This window comes from Cavia porcellus, unplaced genomic scaffold (genome assembly GCF_034190915.1).
Source record: "Cavia porcellus strain 051 isolate PalLab524CR breed Dunkin Hartley unplaced genomic scaffold, mCavPor4.1 scaffold_11, whole genome shotgun sequence".
NCBI classification, from domain to species: Eukaryota; Metazoa; Chordata; class Mammalia; order Rodentia; family Caviidae; genus Cavia; species Cavia porcellus.
Window position 1 is genome coordinate 57,918,787 of NW_026947494.1, and position 24,374 is coordinate 57,943,160.

Below are 24,374 nucleotides of genomic sequence, written 5' to 3' on the forward strand. Positions count from 1 at the left end.
AGCCCAGGCTGACATCAAACTCATGGCAATCCTCCTGCCTACAGCCCACAGTGGCCTACAACCTTCCGCCTCAGCATCCTGAATGCTGGTATTACAGGCATTGCACAACCATGCCCATTGTGTTTTGTTTTGTAAAACAGGGTCTCACTATGTAACCCAGGCTGCCCTACAATTTAAAGTGATCCTGCTGCCTCAGCCTTCAGAGTGCTTGCCAGCAAAACCAGTAGATTTTTTTTTTTTTTTTTTTTGGGGCGGTACTGGGAATTGAACTCACGACCTTGTGCTTGCCAGGCAGGTGCTGAGCCACTGAGCTAGGTCCCCAGCCCAAGATCAATAGATTTTAAAGTAACAGAATATAAAAAGTCTGCCTGAGTGTGGTGGCACGTGCCAGAGATGAAATACACTGACTTCATATTAAAGAATCCTTTTCTAAGAGAAAAGTAAAGTGACTTTGTTTTAAAATCTCTCAAAACACAAATCCCTGGACATTTGAAAAGTAGTTTCACTCAACAAGTATTTATTAAGCGCCTAACCCTACAGAGAAGCCTGTGAAGCGAGGAATGGATGTGACTGTGCAGGTCACCTATTACAGCGCTCCCGCAGGGCTGCACCATGCACTCAAGCGCAGCCTGGGAAAGACTCCAGGAAGACGCGGGAGCACGGGCCCTCTGGCTAGCTAGATGCTGCCATGCATGCAGCTGGTTATGAAGAGCAGAGAGACAAAGGAAGGGTTAATCTCTCAAATAAGCCTCTGATGAGAAGATGGAGGGCTAAGGATGGTGTGGAGGACAAGAGGAGCTTTGTTGTTTTCTTTTGAGACTGGGTCTTGCTATGTACCCCAGGCTGGCCTCAAACTCCTGGCAATCCTCCTGCCTCAGCCTTCTGAGTGTCAGGATTATGGGCATGTGCCACTACGCTGGGCATCCAAAGAGGGGTCTAAAAGTATGGTGCACATCTCTGCTCTCATTCAGGAGCTCATGATTCTCTGTAGGGGAGACAAAAATAAGGCAAAAAAGAAAGAAAAAAAAGAGCTCCTGAGACTAGCAGCTGCAAATGCAGAGGTGACGAAAGATTATTTTAGGAGCTGGGAGAGAAAAAAAATCTAAGATGTACTAAAAAAAAAAGTCTAAGATGTACTGCATCAGCCAGGTGCTTTACAAAATTCTCACCTCACCCTCAAACAACCTGAATACCTACCACTTTCCAGTTACATCGTGGATCAGACAAAGGTGTGACTATGCTTAAAGTCAAGACAGGGCTGTGAGCCACTGAGAACTTGCGCCCAGATCACCTGTGCTTTCCACTATCAAAGCTCTTTTCCCCCCATCCTGAGACAGGATCTTGCAGTGTTTTTCAGGCTGGCCTCACACGCATCACCATCCGCCATCCTACTGCTTCAACCTGAGTGCCAAGTGACAGGTATGTGCACCACGCCCTGTTCAATCACAGCTTTTAAAGGCAACTGCCCATCTGGGATAAACTGGTCTTCATGTGGGGGAGTCAGCTGTGTCAGGGTGCATGGACACCACCTGCCTAGGTCCACAGGGCACCAAGTATTCTCCTGGAAAATGTTTGGCCAGTCTCAGGGATGAAACCCAAATGCCTGAGACTTGCTCTAGAAAACCTAGTGTTGGGACCACTGCCAGGGACCCACTACACCAGTTTTAGCACTTCACACCTCTCCCACTAGAAGCAGTGAAACTGCAGTCATTCTTTCCAGGACACTCATTAATGAGGAAGGGAGCTGTTTCCTGGAAGCACTGATGAAAACAGTATTTTTTTTTTTTTTTTTTTTTTGTCTTTTTCCTTTTTATCGGTACCGGGGATCGAACTCATGACTGCCTGCTTGCAAGTCAGGCGCTTATGCCACTGAGCTAAATCCCCAGCCCTGAAAACAGTATTTTAAACCAGGTGCGGTGGTGCATGCCTATAACCCCAGCATTTGAGAGGCTGAGGCAGAAAGACTGCCATGGGTTCAAGGCCAGTTTGGGATACATAAGAGAATTCAGGCCAGCCTGAATTACATAGCAGGACCTTATCTCAAAAATATATAAATTAATTAATTAAATAAAGTTTTAAAACAATAACTTATGACATTTTGAAATTTTATTGTAGTTTTTCTTTTTATCCTTGAATAAAATGGATTAAAAAAATAAAGCTTTGTTATCCCATGCTAAAAAAAAGGACTTAAAATGTTTTAAAACAATGTTTACTGATTAAAACAATGCCAGGTACATGGTAGATGTGCAAATATTTGAAGGTTTACATGAATCAGATTTGGTTGTGGGTATTTCTGCCTGCAGTATCTCTTGTGCTTTCAGGTCAAAGGTAAAGGAAAAGTATCAAGATAACTATATAAGGTGCTACCCTCAGATGGGAGTTTTGAGTATTTTATAGTTCTTTCTCCTTTTCAAATAAAATCTGTGCAAGTGTATGACAATGCTAAGAATAGTAAATCAATTCAAACTCCTACACTTCATTCTTCAGTAATGTGTCCGAAAAATTTAAATTTAAAAAATGTGTCTAGTGTGGCAGTTCATACCTATAATCCCAACACTCAAGAGGCTGAGGCAGGAGGATCACTATGCGCTCAAAACCTGTTCTCCATTGTTCAAGGCCAGCCTGAACTACAAAGCAAGGCTGTCTTACACAAAAAAGCAACTGTCATCTTCCACATCCTGGAGTACATTCAAATCCCTATCTCTCAGAATAAAACCCACCAAGTGTAAACTAGATAAATCTCAAGGATAGAAATAAATATACTGAATGCTAGTAATACCAACAGAGGTTCTGTAACTTCCCAAATACAGTGACATAAAACATTTGCGCTACCTTAATTTTTTAAAAACCACTTTAATAAAGTACACCATATACTCTGGCCAAAAACATGGAACCACACCACGACTCCCTGCTCTCCATCCTCCCATCCAGCCTAGTGGTTCTTGTCCATCCACCCTCAAGCCAGTCCCCTGTCCCTCCCCACCACCTTGGCCCACATTCCCCTGCCACCTACTTCCCCACCCCACCCCAGGGTCTTTGCACCCCAGTGTCCATGACAGAGGTGTAGCTGGCTCTTCCAGTGGCCAAGGTGCTCCTGAGACTCAGGTGGACCCAGCTTGACTTTTTTCAGCCACCTGATCCCATTTGTTTGTGACCCATCAACTGTCACTCTCACTTTTTTTTAAATGCTCAGATTCCAGCACCAGACCCTGGTGTTGTCTTGTGGCCCTGCCTGCACCCTGTGTCCTGCAGACGGCTAGGACACACAGAACTGTTAGAGTGAGGCTGGGCCTGTCCCGCTCTTGTTGTGCTACTACCACTGGGCACGCGGTCACACCTGTGACCCGCACCAAGCCTGGACACCAGCAACAGGGACAGAGTGGCAACCATGGGGAGCCAAGGTTATTTTAACCAGCATGTCTTCAAGGCCAAGCTGAGTTGAGCCTGGCATCTGGGTACAACATTAACTTTCTACCTTGAAGATACAAGAACTATGTGGACATCAGGAGATGGTCCAATTGTTGGTCCTTTTTCCTCCCATCCCAATAGAATGTCAAAACTCCTTTTCTGTACAAACACATATATGTATTATTCTGACCTTGATATTAACTCTGGTTAACCTATACACATTTGGTAATTCTACTTGGACTATTATTTTTTTTTAAATACTTCTTAATATTTTTTTGAGACAGTCTCATTAGGTAGCTCAGGCTAATCTCAAACTCACTAAGTAGCCCAGAGTGGGCTCAAACTCCAGGTGAACCTTCTGCCTCAGCCTCTGGAATGATGGGACTGTGTTTTCTCCCAGTTGGTGCAGTATCCTCTTGGAGACTCATGCAGTGTTTATCAATAAATTTTTCACTTTCCTGTTACTCAAAAAAAAAAAAAAGCACAGCATACAAAAAGTACATAAAGCCATTTGTGGACTAGGGGGAAGAGAAGGCCATACCAGGAAGCAAGTCCAGCCTGGGAACCAGGGCCATGTGCAGACTGCTGCTGGACTGGGAACAGGCAGACCCCAGCTCCTTGCAGCCCCTGAACTGGTAAACAAGTATCAACCCTACCCCACTCCCACCATAAGCAACTGACTTATCCAGAGAAACACAGGCTGTAATAATAGCTAATGGAGGTGAAATGCAATTGGATGCCTGTGGTGCTTTGGTGTTTCACTAACATTGCAGGTGGAGGGCCAGTGGTCTGATCACAGGTTCGGAGGATAGCAGTACCAGTGTGGCATTTAGGTGGGGATCTCCTTCTGAGGGTTGTAGCCACTGTTGATTCCCTATGGTATTGTTTTGAAGTCCTGTATCATTTCCAGTGTTTTGTTGGGTTGGGTTTTATTCTCTTTTGTTTTGTTTGATTATGTCAAACCTGATGGCAGGAGCAGCTATTTCAAAGACAGCAAAGTATGTTATAGTAGCAATTTTGGATTTACTATTGGCTTGTTTTGAAGTCCTTTACTACATTTATTGTTATGTTTTTATTGTTTCTTTTCCATTCTGTTGTTTTATTTTTACTATGTCCAAAGTTATCTACAGCAATTTGGAAGACATCAAAAAGGCATTATGGTAACTGTTGTTGACTTTGTAATGCTTTGAATTCCTGTATCACTTACACTGGTTTGTTTTTATTGGTTTTATTCTGTTTTATCATCTTTAAAATAAAAAAGTATGCAAATCTTAAGTGTACAGCATCCTGTAATTAATACCCATCAAATTTTTTATATTCTAATGGTGAAGCACAAACATATATAAATGAGACATTTGGGCCAAAATGTTATGGGGCTGTTTTAAAAGGCAAAATCCAGATTAAAGGTCTTTCTAATTCATGTTCAGAAAAAGAACATTAAGAAAAAACTTAAGAAAAATTCAGTTGAAACACTATTAAATGTAGGATCACATTTTTAAAGCTAAATGTTACAATGACAAATACCGACCTTAAAGGAATCTTATCCTCTCTATATCTACAACTCAATCATTCATAACTATTCCCCAAATTTTAGGGTCTGTGATACTTTTTGAAAACTCTAAATCAATCCAGATTCAGGCTAAAGTTGTCAAAAATTCAAACAAAATCCCTTTCCATTGGGTATTTTCTGAATTCAGCTTTCATTTGTGCTGTCTCCTCTAAAAAGAAAAATGTTACACTGTGAAACAATCTTAGCTCATTAAGAACAAGCCCTGCCACACCTCTGTTTCTTTTTTGGAGAAGGTCAACATACTGGCAGCTGAAGGAGACCCAGGAAGAATCCCGGGAATCCAGAGCACATGCTCCTGTGAGTCAGGCAGATTCCCAAGGAACCAAAGAACAGCATCCAATTATACAAAAAAATGGGCCAGTTCTGTCCACTGGCAGTGAGGTTGCCGGCGATGACACAGTGGGCTACATACACCTCTCTGGATTTGGAGTTGACCAATCCGTGGAGAGGGTGACTGATCAAGACTGCACTAATACTGAGCACAATCTCTGATGAGGGGAGAGGTGAAACCAACGCAGCAATTTCCACAGTGTCCTTTTCCTAATGACAACCTGAATCCAATTCCTCACCTTCTCCACAGCTCAGAGATCTACCTGATCTGTCAGAGGGTAATAATTCTGACCTCCAGCGGAAGAGGATAATGGTTAGCCCGAAGGTAAGAAATGTAGGTGCTAGGGGCTATGGACTTAGCTCAACCACAACACGCCTGCCTGGCAAGCCTGAGGTCATGAGTTTGATTCCCAGTAACCCTCCAAAAAAAGAAAAAGGAAAAAGAAATATAGGTGCATAGGTACTTTGGTATTTGGCGCATGAATATATCACTTAAAAATGTAAACTCTGAGGCAAGGGATTTAGCTTAGTAGTGTAAGCAACTGCCTGGTAAGTGTAAGGTCAGGAGTTCAATTCCTGGTACCAAAAAAAAAGTAAAACTCGGTGTTAGCACAATCATCTAGCACACAGTAGCATAAGGTCCTGAGTTTGATTTCTAGTCCCCCAAATAAATAGGTTCAGTTTTTAAAAAACCATGCAGTAAGTACACGATAAATAAAAGAACCTCACTTAATAGATTTTTTTTTTTTAGGTACTAGAGATAAGCCTTAGCACTGGGCCAAATATCCAACAATTTTTACATTTTTTTAACCAAATTTTTTTTTTTATTTTGACAATTTCTCTAAATTCACCTGATAGGACTTGAACCTGCAATCTTTTTGCCTCATCCTCCCAGAGTGCTGGAATCACAGGTACATGCCACTTCCCTTGCTGATGTTCATTATTGTTTGAGGCAGGGTCCTTGTAGCCCAGGCTGGCCTCAATCTACAGTGATCTTCCTTGCAGGTCATGTGCTACCGTGTCCAGCTGATGTTCACTTTTAATCACTTTTTAAAGTAGCATTTCCAAAAACAAATAGTATTTTCTGGTTAAGATCTTCAACAAAAGCTAACAAGCATTGTCAGGCATGGTAGTGTACACCTGTAATCCCAGCACTCTGGAGGCTGAAGCAGAAGGATCACTTGGAGTTCACTTGGAGTACAAGACCAGTCTGGGTTACAAAGTGAGCTCAACGCCAGCCTCAACTGCATAGTGAGATCCTGTCTCTAAAAGATTGAAAAAAAAAAAACAACGATAACAACAAAACAAAAAGCTAACAAGGGGCTGGGGATTTAGCTCAGTGGTACAATGCCTGCCTGCCAAGTGTGAGGTCATGAGTTCGATCCCCAGTACCAAAAAAACAAAAAGCCAGAGAATTTAGCTCAGTAGTATAACTGCCTACTTGGCAAGTGTGAGGTCCTGAGTTCGATTCCTGGTACCAAAAACAAAACAAAACCAAAAAGCTAAAAAGCATTCACAGAAAAAGCACTCAGATTTAGGAATTATAAAAGAAATAAAATCTGAGGGGCTGGGGATTTAGCTCAGCGGCATAAGCACCTGCCTTGCAAGGTCATGAGTTCGATCCCCGGTACCGATAAAAAGTTAAACAAAAAGAAAAAAGAAATAAAATCTGAGATCTGTTCATTATGTCCTAAAGTAGATGGGAGGGAGCCTACGGATTGTGAAGGATCCAAAAACATCACATGTTTTAAAACAAATGATTGGAAAAACAGGAAATGTTTGACCTGACAAAACCTAGGTGCGTTGGGACTGAATTATATCCCCAGCCCTTATGTTTTTATTTCGAGATTTTATTTTTTATTTTTGTACTAAAGTCCCTAAATCACCAAGGCTGGACTTCTACTTGTGATCCTCCTGCCTCAGCCGCTCAGTGTGATGGGCGTACAGGGTTATCCTACCAAACCAGCTTGCCTTAGAAGGATCTTTGTAGTCCTAGAAATAGTTCAAACAAAACCAAAAACAACACAAACCCACAGCATAATACTTCATCTCAAAGTTAGGAAGTTCCTCTTTCACCCTTATTCCTCCCTCCCCACAAAATAACAAATAACCATTTGAGCTCATGGCACTTACACAAAAACTTCAGTCACTTGTTATTTTTTAGAGAATGGACTGAGAGACTTCAAGGTCTCTTTGAAGGCAAAGTCTGTGACTTTGCCAGCAGCTACAGGAGGACGGGGAGCAAAGCCCAGCGCAGCAAATGCGGATGTGTGCTGAGTGAAGGGGCTGAGCTGTGTTCTGTGCCCACACCAACTCCACACAAGGAATGTAAACATATGCACTTCAAACATGTACACAAACTTTTTATAAAAATTTTTAAATCCAAATTTAATTTTTAAAAAAATGAATGGAAAGACCAGTGGATTTGGAGGACCTTTACAAATGTGTCAAGAGGGTCACAGCGTCAGAAGGGCAAAACAGAATCAGCTACAAATATTCCACTGAAAACCAGCACCTCCAATGAATGTTAAAATGTATACTAATGTTCTCTCCCTGAACATGTTTACTGGCTAAAAGCCATCTTAATAAAAAAACTGAGGCGCCAGTCGTGGTAGCGCACATCTGTAATCCCAGGAATCCGGAAACTGAGGCAGGAAGGTTGCTGTGAGTTCAAGGCCAGCCTAAGCTAAATAGTGAGTTCAAAGCCTTAACTGCATAGTAAGACCCAGCCCCCACCAAAAAAATTAAAAATTAAAAAATTAAAAAATTAAGCTGACACATAAAAAAAAAAGTCTTACAATGCTTTGCTCTGACAGTCACGGTAGCACACACCTGTAATTTCAGCACTTGGGAGGCTGAGGCAAGAGGCTCACGGCAAATTTGCAGCTAGCCTGGAATAAACTAACTTTATTAGTTTTTGAGGGGGAGGGGGTTTGAGACAGGATCTCACTACATAGCCCAGGCTGGTCCTGAACTCAGCAATCATCCTGCCTCTGTCTCCCAAGTGCTGGGATTATAGGTGTGCACCAATAGAATTCTGTCCCTCTTCCTTTTAGGTCACATATAGCAACGGTCAATTCGCCTTTAAAAAGTTTAAGTCATAACTGATATTAAATGATTCAATTTAGACAACAGACATATCACAACAACTTCCCAAAAACTGTGAAATCAAGCAGATTTTGAAATGGACTATTACCACGAGGAACTACATTTTTATTAGGTATCCAAGTAACATGCACTCCCCCAACCCTCCCAACCTCTCCCCTCAAGGCTGAGATGCAGCCATGGCCTTTTATTTTTCGTTTAGAAACAGGATTTGCTGATGTGGTCTAAGCTGTTTTGAGACAACGGCTCTCTAAGTTGCTAATCAGCCTGGGCTGCACTCAACTCTGGATCTTCTTGCCTCAGTCTCCCATAGTGCTAGGATTACAGACAAGTGCCACCATGCCCAGGCTTCAGATGACTTTTAAGCAAATCATCTATCTTAAGAATCTCTGCCAACGGCTGGTGAAATACTTCAGAGGTAAAGTGCTTGCCTAGCATATGCAATCCCCAACACCGGAGAGGAAAAACTATCAGGAAAGTCTCCAAATTCAATTCTCAGCTCAAATGTAATCTCTTCAGACATGGCCTCCAGGTTGCTCACTCCATCACATGGAATTCCAGAGCAAATTTTCCTCACCAAAGAGTTATCATCATCATCATTATTATTATTCTCCTACCATTTCTACCCCATCTGGAGCACCATTTTCACAAGCACTGAGACACCTGTGTTCACCAGCACTTCTCCCTAGTTCCTCAACCCAGTTACTAGCCTCAAGGATGGTCTCTTCAAATGTCATTAATAAAACAACAGACCACACTGGAGCTGGAATTTCAGTCCACCAGTGAATGCCTTTAAACTCTTCACTAACACCCAGTAAATATGCCTCCTCAAGTTCTGTCTGGCTAAAGTAGTTAAGCACTTTCATTCTGAGAGAAAGTGGGGACAGGACACATAGCACTACGGAGCCCAGGGTGAGGGAAAGAGCTTGTTAGGCAGAATTCTAACCTCCAGATCAGAATGGCAAGGTGCCTAAGTGACGGGCACCACTGTCAACAGCAAAAACACTGGAAGCCTAGGGTCTAAAACAAAGATCAGCGAGGTTTTTTACCTTAACACTTCTACCAGTAGTCATGTGGATGAAAAAGCCTACCAAAAAAAAGAAAAGAAAAAAAAATAAATAAAGGTGAGGATGTTGGTACATGTCTGCACTCAGGAGGCTGAGGCAGGAAGATTGCTGTGAGTTCAAGATTAGCCTAGTAAATAATCAATCAAGTAAGTCTTAAAATGCAACTAAAGAAAACTTAGGTACCTGAGAAGGTGGAAAGGCATTACACATTTTTTTTTTTTTTTTTTTTTGGTCGTTTCTAGACAGGGTATCACTATGCATTTCAGGCGAAACTCACAGCAATCCTCCTGCCTCGTCCTCCTGAGTGCTGGGATTACAGGCATGCACCAACACATTGGGCTCCAAAACCCATCACTAATGTGCTTTTATAAGCATTTTTTTTTCTGGCATTGAAAATTCAATTCAGACTGTCTTGCATGCTAGGTAAGAGTTCGATGAGAGTTCTCTCAGGCCTAAAAGTAATTCTGATATTATTATGAAAAAATAATTCCAGGGGCTGGGGATTTAGCTCAGGGGCATAAGCACCTGCCTTGCAAGCAGGCAGTCGTGAGTTCAATCCCCGGTACCGATAAAAATGAAAAAGACAAAAAAAAAAAATAATAATTCCAATATTTTCTTTTAAAAAAAGAAAGGAAGACAGAAAACACAAGAGAGTCTGGTATGGAGGCACATGCCCGTGAATCCAGGGCTTTGGGACCTGAAGCAAGAGGATTACAGGTTTGAGGTCAGCCTCTGAAATTTAGCAAGACTGCCTCAAAATAACAAATAAATAGGGATGGAGATGGATGCATACTAGAGCATCCTGGGATCTGATCCCCAGTACTGGAAGAAAAAAAAGAATTCACCATTATGTCAAGCAACATGCAAAAAACTTAAACCAGCCCTTAGGGCCTAGTCAGGGATAGAGAAGTCTATAAATACCTTCTATGACTGGCTGAAACAGTCTTCTTTTGAACCAGCGCATTTTAAATATGTTTATCCAGCTTCAAATACTCTTAACTGGACCTGCTTTTAACAGCAGAGCGCCTCTTCCATAATAGGCACCGCCCCTAATTTCCCTAAGCAGCCTGTAAGCAGCAGGAAAATATGGAATCTGTTCTACTTATTTCATATTCCCTCCAAAGCCTAACAAAGAAGGCACCCAATGAGGATTTTAAATGGAAAACTAAAGCGTTTTGTTTTCGGTCTCCAAAATGACCTACAACCCCAGCAATTCCACCTCACTTTTTTTTTTTTTTTAAACACTGGGTCTCCCTAAGTCACCAGAGTGCCCGCCCCGTTCCAATTTGCTATTCCCCTGCCTTTGCCCCCAGAGAGCCGAGATTACAGGCTTGTGCCAGCACGACGGGCTAAATGTTGTCTTGGAGACAATACCTATTCCTGTGGCTCTACCATTTAAAAGTACCCATTTTCAAACACTGGAAGAAAATCATGATTAACGTGTGGCGCTAAGTACCTACAGCTCCACGTAGGGATGCAAAGTTGACTCACCCACCTGAGCCAAGAAAGAACTGGTTTTCCTCCACTGCGACAATCACACGGCCTTAGAGCAAAGCGTTTCTCCTTTCCAGGGATCCGAGAACGCACCTAGGGTGCGCGCCCGTCACACGCTAACCTGCCTGGAAAGGTGCCAGCTCCTCCGCGCCCGGCTGACTCCCAGCGTGGGCGGTAAGCCAGCGGGGTAGGGCCCAGCTTGGAGCTCAGGGGACCGCGGGAGCCAGCAGGCACCGCCCGGAGCAGGTCATGCACCCACAGCTCCTGCCTCCCTTTCTTTCGGTCGAGGCTGGGACTTCGCGGAGGGAGCCGCTTCCCTCAAAATCCAGCTCGAAAGTAGCTCTCCTTCCTCCAGTTTACACTGACGCAGGTCCACAGAACCCCAACTAAGCGGCTTCAAACGCGCCTGTGTGACCCACACCTCCAACAATTATTTCAGCGGACGGGATGTGGGGCGAACGCCTGCAATCCAGCACTACAGGAGGTTAAGGCAAGAGGATCACACAGAAGAACTCCGCCTGGGCAAGTTAGGGATTTTGAGAGACCCTGTCTCAAAATAAAGGTGTTGGAGACGTACTCAGTGTGGCGGCCTGGGTTTCAATCCCCAGAAATAAACAAACAAATAGCACTTTTCAGAGACAATCCAGGTCGAAGATTTAGCTCAGCCTGGCAAGCGCGAGGTCAAGAGTTCGACGCCCAATATCCCCCCCAAAAAAGTTGACAGACAAACCAGACGCCGCCTTTTCTCGGGGTTCCCGAAGTGGCGACCAGGAGGAAATGGGGCGCGCGGGGCCGGACTGCACCCCTCCCCAGCCGGGGCTGAACGCGGTCTTCCCTAAGTTCCCAAACCTCTTGCCTTCCGCGCCGTTCGCGTCCCTCGAGGAAAGTGACCGAATCGCCCCTCGCGCTGGGAAAGCTGCCAGGGGCCTGCTCCCTCAGCGCGCCGCAGGTTCCGGCCGGGGGCGAACCCACCTCTAACACCCGCGCCCAGCGCCCTGGCCGCCGGCCCCACCGCCCTGCCCAGCGCCTAGCGCCCCGCGCCCCGCGCCGGCCAGACCCACCTATGGCCCACCGCGCTCACCCGGCGGGGTCGCACCCGACACCGCGGCAGCCCGCGCCACGCCGGAGGGGGACTCGGCCTCCCCCCCCTCCCGCCCTCTCCCCTCCCCCGGCGCCCCACCTCCGGGCATGCGCACCAACGCTCGCACAGAGGCCGGCGCCCACCTGTGCACCCGGCCGTCTCCTTAGCGCTTTGCCTGCGCGCCCCGGACTCGCGCTGGGGAGGACAGAGGAGGAAGTGAGCGCTCGCTGGCAGGCGTGGCGTGGCGTGGCGCGGTCACCTCCCTCGGTGACACATTCACCTGAAACTCGGGTGGGGGGGGAGCAGCGCCGAGGGAGGTGCAGGGCCCTGGCCGGCACCCCGGGCGGCGCGCCAAGTTAAAGGCGCCGCACCGCTATTCGGCCAGCAGGCGGGGAGGGGGGGGGGTGGAATAGGGCCGCGACTGGGACCGCAGAAGATCCCGACCTCTGCGGAGCGCGTTGCGACCTCCGCCTGCCATAGGTAGAACCGGAACGTGTCTAGAGGGGACTGTCCTCTTCTGAGCGAGGCCCGAGAGTGCGCGGCACGACCTCACAAGGTGCCGTCCTTGTCCCAAAAAGGTCTAGATGCGTTGCCCCAACAAAAGTCTTGGAATTTTTACAAAAGTCACGCATTAATTTAGAATTTAGAAAGAATTTCTGAATTTTTGGATTCAAAAAAGACCATCAGAGTCGGGCGTGGTGGTGCAAGCCTGTAATCCCAGCACTTGGGAGAGTCGTTGCAAATTAGTCCAGCCTAGGCTACAGAGTGAGCATTAGGCCAGCCTGAACTGCACACTGAAACCCGTCCCACACAAAAGATAAATCAGAATGCTAAAAATGAAGGCGAATTACTGTAGATATTGGTGTAAGGTAAGATAACTTGCATACTGCGTTTTCGGTTTACCACGTGAAATCCTCCACCCTAACCCGTCCCAGTGTAACCGCGTACAATTATTCAGGAGTGCTTGGGGAGAGGATTTAAACTATTTCCATGTTGTCTTTTGGCTTAGAAAAAAGCCGAAATAAAACCTTACTTCTGGTTAAATTCTGTTTCTCATTCACAATCTACTCTTAGCGATGCAGACTTTGATGCACGTGGGTGTAGGTTGCATTTTTTTAAATTATGCTCCAGGATGTAGTAATTTTAATTCTTGCGATTTAACTGTCTGCATAGAAGACTAGCATTAGATTTCTTCACTCCTGCTTTCCTTTGTGTTCCAATCTGGAATGTTAGCATTGCTAATACATTCCTGTCCAATCCCACCCACTTTTCTGCCTTTAATCAAGTGCTTAGAGAGGAGGCTCTCCCACACATTAGCAGTTACGGCACAGTTCAGTACTTCAGGAAGTAAGAGCATCATATAAATACAGGGTATTTTAAATAAGAGCCTTAAAAGACAATTAATTTAATTGGTAATTTTTCATGAAGTCATTACTATAATTATTTCAATATGATTATAAAGTTTTTGAACGACACAGTTTAAATTGATGTTAACACTGAGAAATTTAGGTTAAATTAATCCTCTTACAGTTTGCTATCAGATTACTAAAATCTCCAAACATTCCAATTTGATTTATAATTAAACAAGGGAACATTTCCTAATACTCTGTTTCATAAACACCTATTATTTTATAATAATAAAATTTGACATCTTTTGAAGAGTAGAAGTTTCCTTCTACTTTTCAAAAAGAAAAAAGAGCTCCAGGATGTAACTAGTGGTAGAGCACATGTTTGGCATAGATGTGATCTCAAGTACCACACACACACACACACACACACACACACACACAGTGCAAGCATCACCAAATTCCAATTCCACATTTTCCCAACTCCAAAAAGAAATCCAGTATCCATGAGTAGTCACTACACATTTTTTTTTATCCCCCTTCTCTTGAAAACTACTAATTATTTTCTGTCTCTATTTTATTTTTTTTTTATCAGTACCAGGATCGAACTCACAACCACGTGCTTGCAAGGCAGGCCCTTATGCCTGCTGACCTAAATCCCCAGCTCCTTTTTGTTTTCTTTTTGAGAAAGAGTTTCACTGTGTATTCCAGGCTTTAACTCACTGTATAGCCCACCCTGGCCTCAAACTCACAATGATCCTGTGTGCTATCACGCCAGGATCTGTCTCTTAAGATTTGCCTATACTAGACATTTTCCGTGAGTGGTTAATACAATACGAGACCTTTGTGTGGCTTCCTTCACTCAGCATACTATATTTCAAGGTTCATCCCTATCGTAGCATGTATCAGTAGTTCATTTTTGTTTATGACTGAACATACTCCCTTGTGCGGATATAATATATTATTTATTCAATTACCTATTCATCAGTTGGTAGAAATTGGGGTTGTTTCTCTTTTTTTGGCTATAATGAATAAATAATACTGCTATGAATATTCATATACAAGTTTTTGTGTGAACATGTTTTCAATTTTCTTGGGTAAAGGTGGGGGTTTTTTTGTTTTGTTTTATCTTTTAGAGACAGGGTCTCGCTGTGCAGTTTGGGCTGGACTGGAGCTCACTTTGTAGCCCAGATGGGTCTCCCCCAACAACCCTCCTGCCTCAGCCACCCAAGTGCAGGGATTACAGGCATGAGCACCACGCCTGGCTTAATTTAGGTTTTTGTTTTTTGTTTTTGTTTTTTTTAATTTAGGTTTTTAAATTGAATTTTTGGGGCTGAGGATATAGCTCAGTGGCAAAGCACCTGCCTGGCATATGAGAGGTCATAAATTCAATCCCCAGTACCAAAAAATAAATAAGTTGAATTTTTTAACATTTTATCTGAACTTTTTTTTTTTTTTTTGCCTTTTTCCTTTTTATCGGTACCGGGGATTGAACTCACAACTGCCTGCTTGTAAGGCAGGCGCTTATGCCGCTGAGCTAAATCTCCATCCCAAATTTTTTAACATTTTATGAGACTAATATGATATTTCTTTTATGCCCAGCCAAACCTAAATCCAAAGGCAAGTTGTGTTCAGTGGAAAGTTAGTTCTCACAATTTATGTGTTTCATCATTCATTCATTCAACAACTTGTTGCTACAGATTGATTTGTTTTGAGATGGGGTCTTATTATGCAATTCAAACTAGCCTTGAACTCTATATAGCCCAAGCTGGCCTCAGACTTAAAGCTATCCTCCTGCCTCAGCCTCCTGAATGATGAGCTTTCCAGTATGCATCACCATGCCCTGAATGTTGCTACAGATTGAACCCCAGGACCTTGCACATGCTAAGCATGCACTGTACCACTGAGCTATATACCTGGTGGAGAGCCATTTTTAAGAACCTATTTCATGGGCTGTAATGAATAAAAAAAAAATTTTTTTTTTTTTGAGACTAGGGTCTTGCAGTGTTACCCAGATTGGTCTCAAAATCATGGGTTCAAGTGTTCCTTTCACTTTGGTCTCCTTAGTAGCTGGGATTACAGATGGATGCCACCACACACAGCATAAAATTGCCTGTTTTGATGAAAACAACCATGTAGATACAGCTGAATTCATACATACAAAATAAGATTAAAGGTGAATTACGAAATTTACAATAGTCCATAATTTTTAATTGTAAAAATGGCAACTTTATATCACTCAATACTAAATATCCATTGACATATAAGTTTTATTGAGTTTAACTTTTTTTTTTTTTTTTTTTTTTTTTGTTACCAGAGATTGAACTCATGACCTTGCACTTGCCAGGCAGGTGCTTATGCCACTGAGCTAAATCCCCCAGTCCTGTTGAGTTTAGAATAGTTTGCCAAATGCTTCCTGTGTTTAACAACCTAAAAAATCTGTTCTTGTTTCTATTGCTTAATATTGTACATGTTAGGTAGTAGTCAAAGTGCCTAAAGGGAAAATCCAGCCTTAAAATCTAAAAACCTTACATCAGTAGCAAAACAAAATTGGTTGGATCCTAAATGGTGCCATCTCAACTTAACCATATTACATAACTACACATTATAGCAATAGCTGGCCATCATGCCACGTACCTATAATCCCAGCCTTTGGGAAGCTGAGCCAGGGGGATCATCATGTGTTCAAGGCCAGCATGGACTACAGAGTGAGGCCCTGTCTTAAAAAACAAAGCAAAGGGGCTGGGGATTTAGCTCAGTGGCATAAGTGCCTGCCTTGAAAGCAGGCAGTCCTGAGTTCAATCCCCGGTACTGATAAAAAGGAAAAAGACAAAAAAAAAAGCAAAACGAAGGAAGGAAGGCAAGCAGGTAGGTAAATCCCAGTGTCCACCACTTAGTAGCTGAATAGGATTAAAAGAAAGTAAACTATGTAAGTCTAATTTTCCTCTACTAAATTTGGGATAGAAGTACTAGTCTCTTGTATTTTTTTAATTAATTAATTAATTTATTTATTTATTTATTTTGGTACTGGGGATTGAACTTGGGATCTCCCATTTGCCAAGCAGGTACTTACACCACTAAGCTAAATCCCCAGCCCCAATACCACCCTCTTTAAAATGATTAAGACCATTCCCCAAGATAGGCACAATGCTTGGTGGGTGTGCAGGGGTGAGACAAGTCTTACATTGTAGCATGTCCGTGCTGTACCAGTCTGCCTAATCCCGGCCCCACTTCCACAACTATTGGCAGAGTGAGTGAATATTCCCTGCCTTCCTAAATGCAGTGTGTAGACAGGGCTCTTCATTCAGCAACCTGCTTGCCACTGTTTCTTTCTGTTTTTTTGAGACAGAGTCTTGCTATGCAGTTCAGGCTGGCCTTAGGCTCACTTTGTAGCCTAAACTGGTCTTGAATTTGCAAACCACTCTCCTGCCTCAGCCTCCCAAGTGCTGGGATTATAGGAATGTGCCACCACGCCAGGCTGCCACTGTTTCTTAATAGCATTTCAAGCCCTTCCATTGCTGGCTGCCAGGGTTAGAGGGGAACAAAAGGAGAATTAAAATATTTCTACTCTACCTCACCAGCTCAGCGTGTGAATCCAATAACTAGTATTTGCTTAAGAATTTGGCACTGTTGAGGACCCATCCCTGAAGGCATCCACTGTCCCTGAGCCCTCACGTGGGCTCCTTCTGGCCCATACAGGACAGTTCTAGGATCCACGTATGGAGGATTTATGGGGACGTCACCAGCAAGGCAGTTTCTAAGTGGATGACTCTACTGGGTGAGTAATCTCTACTCCCTATTGTCAGGGATTAAACAAGCTTTTCCTGGGAGGAATCCCGGTTGAAGAGTTTCAGCCCCTAAACAGGAATTTCAGCAAGTCCAGTGGCAGTAATTATAGGTGTCACTTGCTCCGGGATAAACTGGGTTTCTTTATCTCTCTTTCTTTCGTTCGTTCGTTCGTTCGTTCGTTCTTTCCTTCCTTCCTTCCTTTCTTTCTTTCTTTTTTTCTTTCTTTCTTTTTCTTTTTTTTTGTACCTGGAAGCAAATTCATGACCTCGCACTTGCCAGGTACGCACTGTGCCACTGAGCTGTATCTCCAGCCCAGAGGTAAAATAACTTATGTCTTCACAACTTTTTGAAGTACTATCAGTTCCCCTTTCGACACCTTGGAAAACTAAAGCTTAGCAAAGTGTGATCATTTGCTGAAGTCATATGCTAAGTCCTAAGGTCAGGACTAAAATGCAGGTTACCTGATTCCTAAACCAATAGTCTCAACAATTTTACTGTATTTTAGGACTTATTATTTATTGTCTGTAAGCAATATTCCACAGTTGAACAATACTGTTTAGTTGCTCGGGTATAGGCTACATGGCCCTCTAATCATTTGTTTGTTTGATTATTTTGCTTTTTGAGACAGAACCATGTAGCCCAGGAGCCTCAAAATCATGGCAATCCTCCTGCCTCAGCCTCTTGATCTAAGTTTATTAAATTGCACATATATGTTTAAGCTTTTGTAGGAATTTTTGTGGGTTTTTAAATTTTATTTATTAGGGGCTGGGGATTTAGCTCAGCGGCATAAGCGCAAGGTACCGATAAAAAAACAAACAAAAAAAATGTAAATTTTATTTATTTATTTATTTTATTTTTTGGTTTTTTGAGACAAGGTCTCGATGTGTAGCCCAGGCTGATTTCGATCGAACTCACTATAAAGCACAGGCTGTTCTTGAATTCATGGTGATCTTCCTGCCTCCGCCTCCTGAGTGCTAGGATTACAACCATGAGTTCCCACACCCGGCGTTGTAGGAATTTTATATCTTATAAAAAGACATTTTTAGAGAGTAAGGGGTAAAGACCTTCTTAGAAGAGATGGTTGATGAACCTATGTATGGTTGTGTTGTGAATGATCTTCCTCAAATACCCACAAAAAACAACTTCATTAGGGTCACAGCAGGTGGAGAGAATGATCTGAGGAATGAGTGGAGGTGTTTAGTGTGGGACAGAATACTGTCACAATGACATGGATGATGTAGAGAAAGGAAGACATTTGGATTGGTTTTTTCTTAATCGTCTCAAGTCATTCATTGCAATAGAAAATTTGCCTTCCAAACTGTTAAGCTCAAAAAAGGAAACAAAAAGTAAACATTAACCAAATACTGCACATGCTGTATTCTTGTATCTAATTTTAACTTCATAGGGTTCTTTACCTCCTGTGCCCACAAACTTAAAAAAGTAATAAGTAATCTTGTAACTTAGCATAAGGAATCCTAACCCTAGAAAAATCACTTAAATTGGGTAAGTGTGAAGTTAATATACTTTAAGCAGATCACAAATATCTCTTGTCATTCTGATAGTTATAAGGTACAATTCTCTTATTCATTACAGATGCTTCAAATGGCAGTGTGTCTGCTTCCATTGGAAGATTCTTTGGAAGACATTTTAGGAAACTATAAAGTTCACTACAGCTCCTGAAATGTTCATGCTGGCTGACCCAGAGTATAGTTTAAGTGTGGGACACATGAAAATTGTATATAAAAATTAGCATGGGGCATGGTGGTGCACACTTGTAATCCCAGCAGTCAGGATGCTGACACAGGGGGATCACTTTAAGTTTGAGGCCAGCCTGGGCTACAAAGTGAGTTCAAGGCCAGGCTGAACTGCATAGTGCAACCATGTCTCAAAAAGACAAAAAAAAAAAAAAAAAATTTTTTTTGCAATGTTGGGGATCAAACCCAGGGCCTTACACAAGTGCTCTACCACAGAGGTAAACCCTTTGCTTTGAAAAGGAATATTCATTAGACCCAAAAACATTTACTCAGGGAGTTGAGGGAATGGCTGTGTGGTATACTCCTATGCATTGTCTAGATTTGATCCCAGCCAGCATCCACCTACCTACCTACCTACCATCTATCTACTTAGTACCTGCTTCCCCACCCCCAGCAGTGGATATTGAACCTAGTGATGCTCTAGCACTGAGCTACATCTCCACCACTTCTTATTTTTTTATTTTGAGACAAAGTCTCCTTAAGTTGCCCAGGCCAGACCTGATTTGCAATCTTCCTGCCTCAGGCTCCCAAGTACATGGCATTACAGGCATGCACCACAAGTCCCAGCACCTGCTGTGTACTCCACGTCTTAGGGATGGAGTGGACTCAAGGTAGACAAAGGTCCCTTACGGAAGTTTGTACTTCTGTTGGAGAAAGACATCTGACAAAAATGACTAGTGAAAATAAACAAGGTACCTGCTAAAGGAACAGAGACTGAGAAGGCACTGGGACTGCAGTCGCCCTGGGTAGGGTGTCACAGGCAGCCTTTCTAAGAGGAGACATTTGAGCTGAGGCTCTCAGGATGAAAAGGAGCAGCCAGGCCATGATCCGGGCCAGGGCCCGCCTGGGGTGGATCTGGGACCCCTGTGGAGATTTGAACCCTTCCGGAAGGGGCAGGGGGAGCGGTGGAGACCAAGGGTGAAGGCGGAAGCCCGGTGCCGCTGCCCGGGCGATGTTTGCCTCCAAATGCAAGGGTTTGAGGGATCTCATGGTGATGGATTTATGTTCTGATTGTTGTGGGATTTTGAGCGTCCACCCACGTATTTATTTTAAAAATACGTTTTGGGAACACTGGAGCATTTTATCTTGAAAGTTTGCAACTTCTGAATAGAAAGGATTAAACCCAAGAAAGAGCAGTGGTGACCGGAAACCCCACAGACAGCGTCTAGAGCGAGGCAGATGGCTCCTGCTCATCTCAGGAAACTGTTTCGACAACGTTAGCTATGGTCCCTGAGGCTCAGGGATGACACGGGAGAAACAAGAAAGGGAAAATGTGAAAGCACCGCCGTAGTCTCAGGCACGCAGCTTGTTCCGACTATTAGGGGAAAATGTGTCATTTTAATTTTTCCCTAACTTACCACCTTTAAATTACAGATCTACAGATGGGTAGGGCTCTAGCTCAGTGGTAGAGCACTTGCCTAGGTTGTTGCCAACCAAAATTTTTTTTAAAAAAGTCTCAATCGTATAGAAAAATTGGGAAAATTGGGGGCTGGGGATTTAGCTCAGCGGCATAAGTACCTGCCTTGCAAGCAGGTGGTCGTGAGTTCGATCCCTGGTACCGATTAAAAAAAAAAAAATTGGGAAAATAGCACAAGTGTATCTTCCCCTCAGTTCACCAGTTCACCTCATCTACATCAGCTCGCTCTCTCATACATGCACACATGGTATGCATGTATGAGACTATGCATGTACTTGGGGCTGGGGATTTAGTTCAGCAGCATAAGCACCTACCTTGCAAGCAGGTGGTCGTGAGTTCGATCCCTGGTACCGATAAAAAGTAAAAAAAAAAGAGAGAGAGACTATGCATGTACCGTGTACACGGTATGCATGTACTGTGCCTTTTATTTATTTATTTGGTCTTTTTGAGGCAGGGTCCCACTATGCAGTTCAAGCTGGCCTTAAACTCACTTTGTAGCCCAGGCTGGCCTCAAATACACAGCTATCCTCCTGCCTCAGCTTCCAGAATTCTGGGATTACAGACGTGTACCACCACCATGCTCAGCCTCTACGTCACACACCCACCCCCCCACCCCCCACCCCACCCCCCGTTCTGAGTATGGAACCCAAGGCCTGAGACATGCTAGGCAAGCACTGCAACCACTGAGCAGTATCTTGTAAAGCAACCCTAATCCTAACTCCCGGCTCTTAAACTCCAGATGATACTTTACCTTCACTATTTCTACATGCACAGCTATTTTCTTTTCTTTCTTCCTTTTTTTTTTTTTGTCTTTTTCTTTTTTATCGGTACTGGGGATCGAACTCACGACTGCCTGCTTGCAAGGCAGGTGCTTATGCCACTGAGCTAAATCCCTAGCCCCACAGCTATTTTCTAAGAACCAAGATATTTTTCTACATGACTACCATAAAACTAGCATGCTCCCTAGAACAAACATTAATACAAAACCTTACCTGATGTGGAAGACATATTCACATTACTCTGATATTCTCAATCCATCATTTTTTTTTTAAAGACAGAGTCTCACTATGTAGTTCAGGCTGATGTTTAGCTCACTACATAGTGAAGGCTGTCCTCAAACTCCTGACTCAGCCTCCCTAGTGCTGGAATTAGGTTGTATACCACCATAGCCAATTTCAAATCCAGGGACCATTCAAGAATCATTCCTCATTGATTTGGGGATGACAGTGTGCAGTATTGTCCTATGGTTACCCCCTGATTGATGTACTTTAAAATTTTGTTGTAGTTTAAAAAAAAAAAACTCATTACTCACAATAGATAACAGGAAACAGGGAGGCAGATCTTTTACAGAAGGAAAGGAGACCAAGGGATGCAAGAAGAGGGGAAAAAAGAGAGAAAGGAATGGGAAAATAATTAAAATGTTTTATTCACATGTACCAACTCCCCACAAGGAGTGTAATAATTATAACTACAAATATGGACTAATAAAAATATAAACACTGGCCAGGTGTAGTGGAGCATTCCTATAATCCCAGCACTCGGGAGGCTGAGACAGGAGGATTGTTACAAGTTCGAAATCAGCCTGGGCTACGAAGTGAGCCCAAGGCTGGCCTGAACTGCATAGAAAGAGTGTCAAAAAAAAAAAAAATACTGGAAAAAAAAAGAGTCATTCCTCATACTTCACTGTGAAGTCTCTTTCATCTCCTTCAATTTTTTTTTTTTTTTTTTTTGTATTGGGACTCAGATGCAGAATCTTGTGCTTGCCATGCAGTCAGACTGTGCCGCTGAGCTGTAACCTTGCCTATCATTTACTCTCACAACATTGCCGTCTTGTCTGGTCCAGTTGTCACATCATCTAGATATTGTTTTTTTTTTTTTTTTTTTAACATAATATAGATTTGTATTTTTCCTTCAAAGGAAACAATTTTTTTTTTTGTCTTTTTCGTTTTTATTGGTACCAGGGATTGAATTCATGACTGCCTGCTTGCAAGGCAGGCGCTTATGCCGCTGAGCTAAATCCCCAGCCCCTAAAGGAAACAATTTTGACAGAAACAAAACATCTACATAGGTGAGGCAGACTTTGGACACTTTGCATCGGGTGGCCATTACGTTGTTCTGGCTGGTATGAGTTTCAATGCTTGGTTCAAAGGTTCCCTCCAGATCTATTTTAATGTAACCTTTTTTTTCTTTTGAGTCAGGGTCCCGTGTAGTTCGGTTTGGCCTTGAACTCACTATGTAGCCCAGGCTGGCCTCAAACATGCCACAATCTTCTTGCCTTAGCTTCCCGAGTACTAGAAAGTGTCCAGCTTTATTGTTACTTTTACTGGGGGTGAAACCCAAGGATTTGAGAATGCTAAGCAAGTATTCTGCCACTGAGCTACATCCCCAGGCCAAATCCTCCTCCCTTCATGATTAGTAAGTATTCCATAGAGCATAGGGTGACAGTTTAATTCAGTGTGACTATTTATTCTCCAACCACATTTGTGCCTCAGCCACTCCAATGAAATCTATGAAATATATATATATATATATATATATATATATATTTTTTTTTTTTTTTTTTTTTAGACAAGGTCTTACTATGTAGTTCAGGCTGACCTCCATTTCCAGTGATCCTCCTGCCTCAGCCTCCCAATTGCTGGGATTATACATATGCACCACCATGCTCCGCTTCCCATGGAATTTTTTAGGGCCACTGCTGATCCTTTTTGGCTCCTTTCTGGTACTATTTGTTAGGTAAAGGTTTTCTAATACTATCAAAACTACTACCGGGGCTGGGGGTTTAGCTCAGTGATATAAGTGCCTGCTTGGCAAATGGTACCAAAAAAAAAAAAAAAAAATTAAAAAAAATACTATTACCAATGCTATCTAATGTTAGCATGGGAAAAAATTCTTTTGGAAAATTTTTTAATAATTGTAAATGTGAGAAGAATGTAGCACACATTATAACTCATTAAGGTTTTTCATGCCATAAGCTCCTTCTGGCAAATAGAAAACATTTTGTATTTTACCTTTAATGAATCAACCAGTCCCCTCACCTTCATAATATATGTGCTGCTTATTTATTTACTAAGGAAGGTAGGTGACGTAAGAAAAACTGAAGCACATTTCCCCTCACGTAGGCTAGGAGATGCGGGATACAAAATGAAAAGTCAGGCAAGCATTGGACCAGTGTCAGACAAGGCCACCTGCTGCCCTGCACCTGATGGCCCTGGCTTAAGAGACCACTCTCTGCATCTGGAGCTCAGCACCCCAAAACAGTGTGAGCTCAAATACTGTCTCTGCTGTAGGTCCTCAAGCCTCCTTTAACTTCTCTTCTCTGAGTAGTGTCTGCTTCAAACTCTACAGTACTCGAAATGCAAGGGAAAGCTTTGGACCATGTGAGATGAATCATTTTCCAACTCGACTGCACAAGCACAGGAAACCTTCCTGAGACTCCGGCAGCAACCCCCACCCCACCCGCCCCCGCCAACCCTGTGCACCCCAGGTTTCCGCTGAGCACTGAGCAGCACACAACCCCACACTCTCTCTGCTCTCTCCAAACCTTGAGGCTGAGTCCTTCCAAGCAAACGGGGATGAGGAACTCCACTCTTGCCTTCTGTTTATTTTTTCAAACATGTTCCTTACAGTAGGAGGCTGACAAGGAAGTTTCTTTTACTCTCTTCCTGTAGACTGGAGGAAAAGAAAAAAAAAAAAAAACAGGAAGCCAACTGCAGAACACAATGAAGATGAATATCAAATATTTGTTCCTTTCTATACAAAAGAAGTTAGGCATGATATTAGGTCCTTGTGGTGGCATTTGCAAGAAGCAAAATTGCTTTGAGCTTTAAAGATTTCCAGTAGATTAGTTTGGTTGTTTCTTGTGGAAACAGTGTGTAGTTAAAATAACATAAAGTAGCCTTTTTTGTTTTTTGGTCTTTTTGAGACAGGCTCTTGCTATGCAGGCTGGTCTCAAACTTGCAACAATCCTCCTGTCTCAGCCTCCCGAGTGCTGGGACTATAAGCATGCACCA

The 24,374-nt window shown here is 43.1% G+C and overlaps 1 protein-coding gene and 1 long non-coding RNA gene across 11 annotated transcripts in view; one reads left to right on the plus strand and one right to left on the minus strand.

The window, feature by feature from the left end:
• The window catches only part of Ocln (occludin), a 78,160-nt gene extending 54,125 nt beyond the window's left edge, over positions 1 to 24,035 (minus strand). Inside the window, exon 1 of one of the 10 annotated variants that reach the window (XM_063257866.1) lies at positions 23,906 to 24,035. In XM_063257866.1, the coding sequence (XP_063113936.1) occupies positions 23,906 to 23,979 (74 nt within the window). In that variant the 5' untranslated portion in view covers positions 23,980 to 24,035. Of the gene's footprint in view, positions 1 to 10,975; positions 11,113 to 11,704; positions 11,727 to 12,035; positions 12,125 to 12,198; positions 12,345 to 23,905 lie in introns of those variants that run through there. The other 9 variants (XM_013146474.3, XM_013146437.3, XM_013146446.3 and 6 more) reach the window with 9 other exon arrangements.
• On the plus strand, positions 11,016 to 11,550 carry LOC134478117 (uncharacterized). The gene is made up of 2 exons (XR_010050539.1): positions 11,016 to 11,148; positions 11,330 to 11,550. It is a non-coding gene; the product is annotated as an uncharacterized LOC134478117 (long non-coding RNA).
• Positions 24,036 to 24,374: the final 339 nt, after the last annotated feature.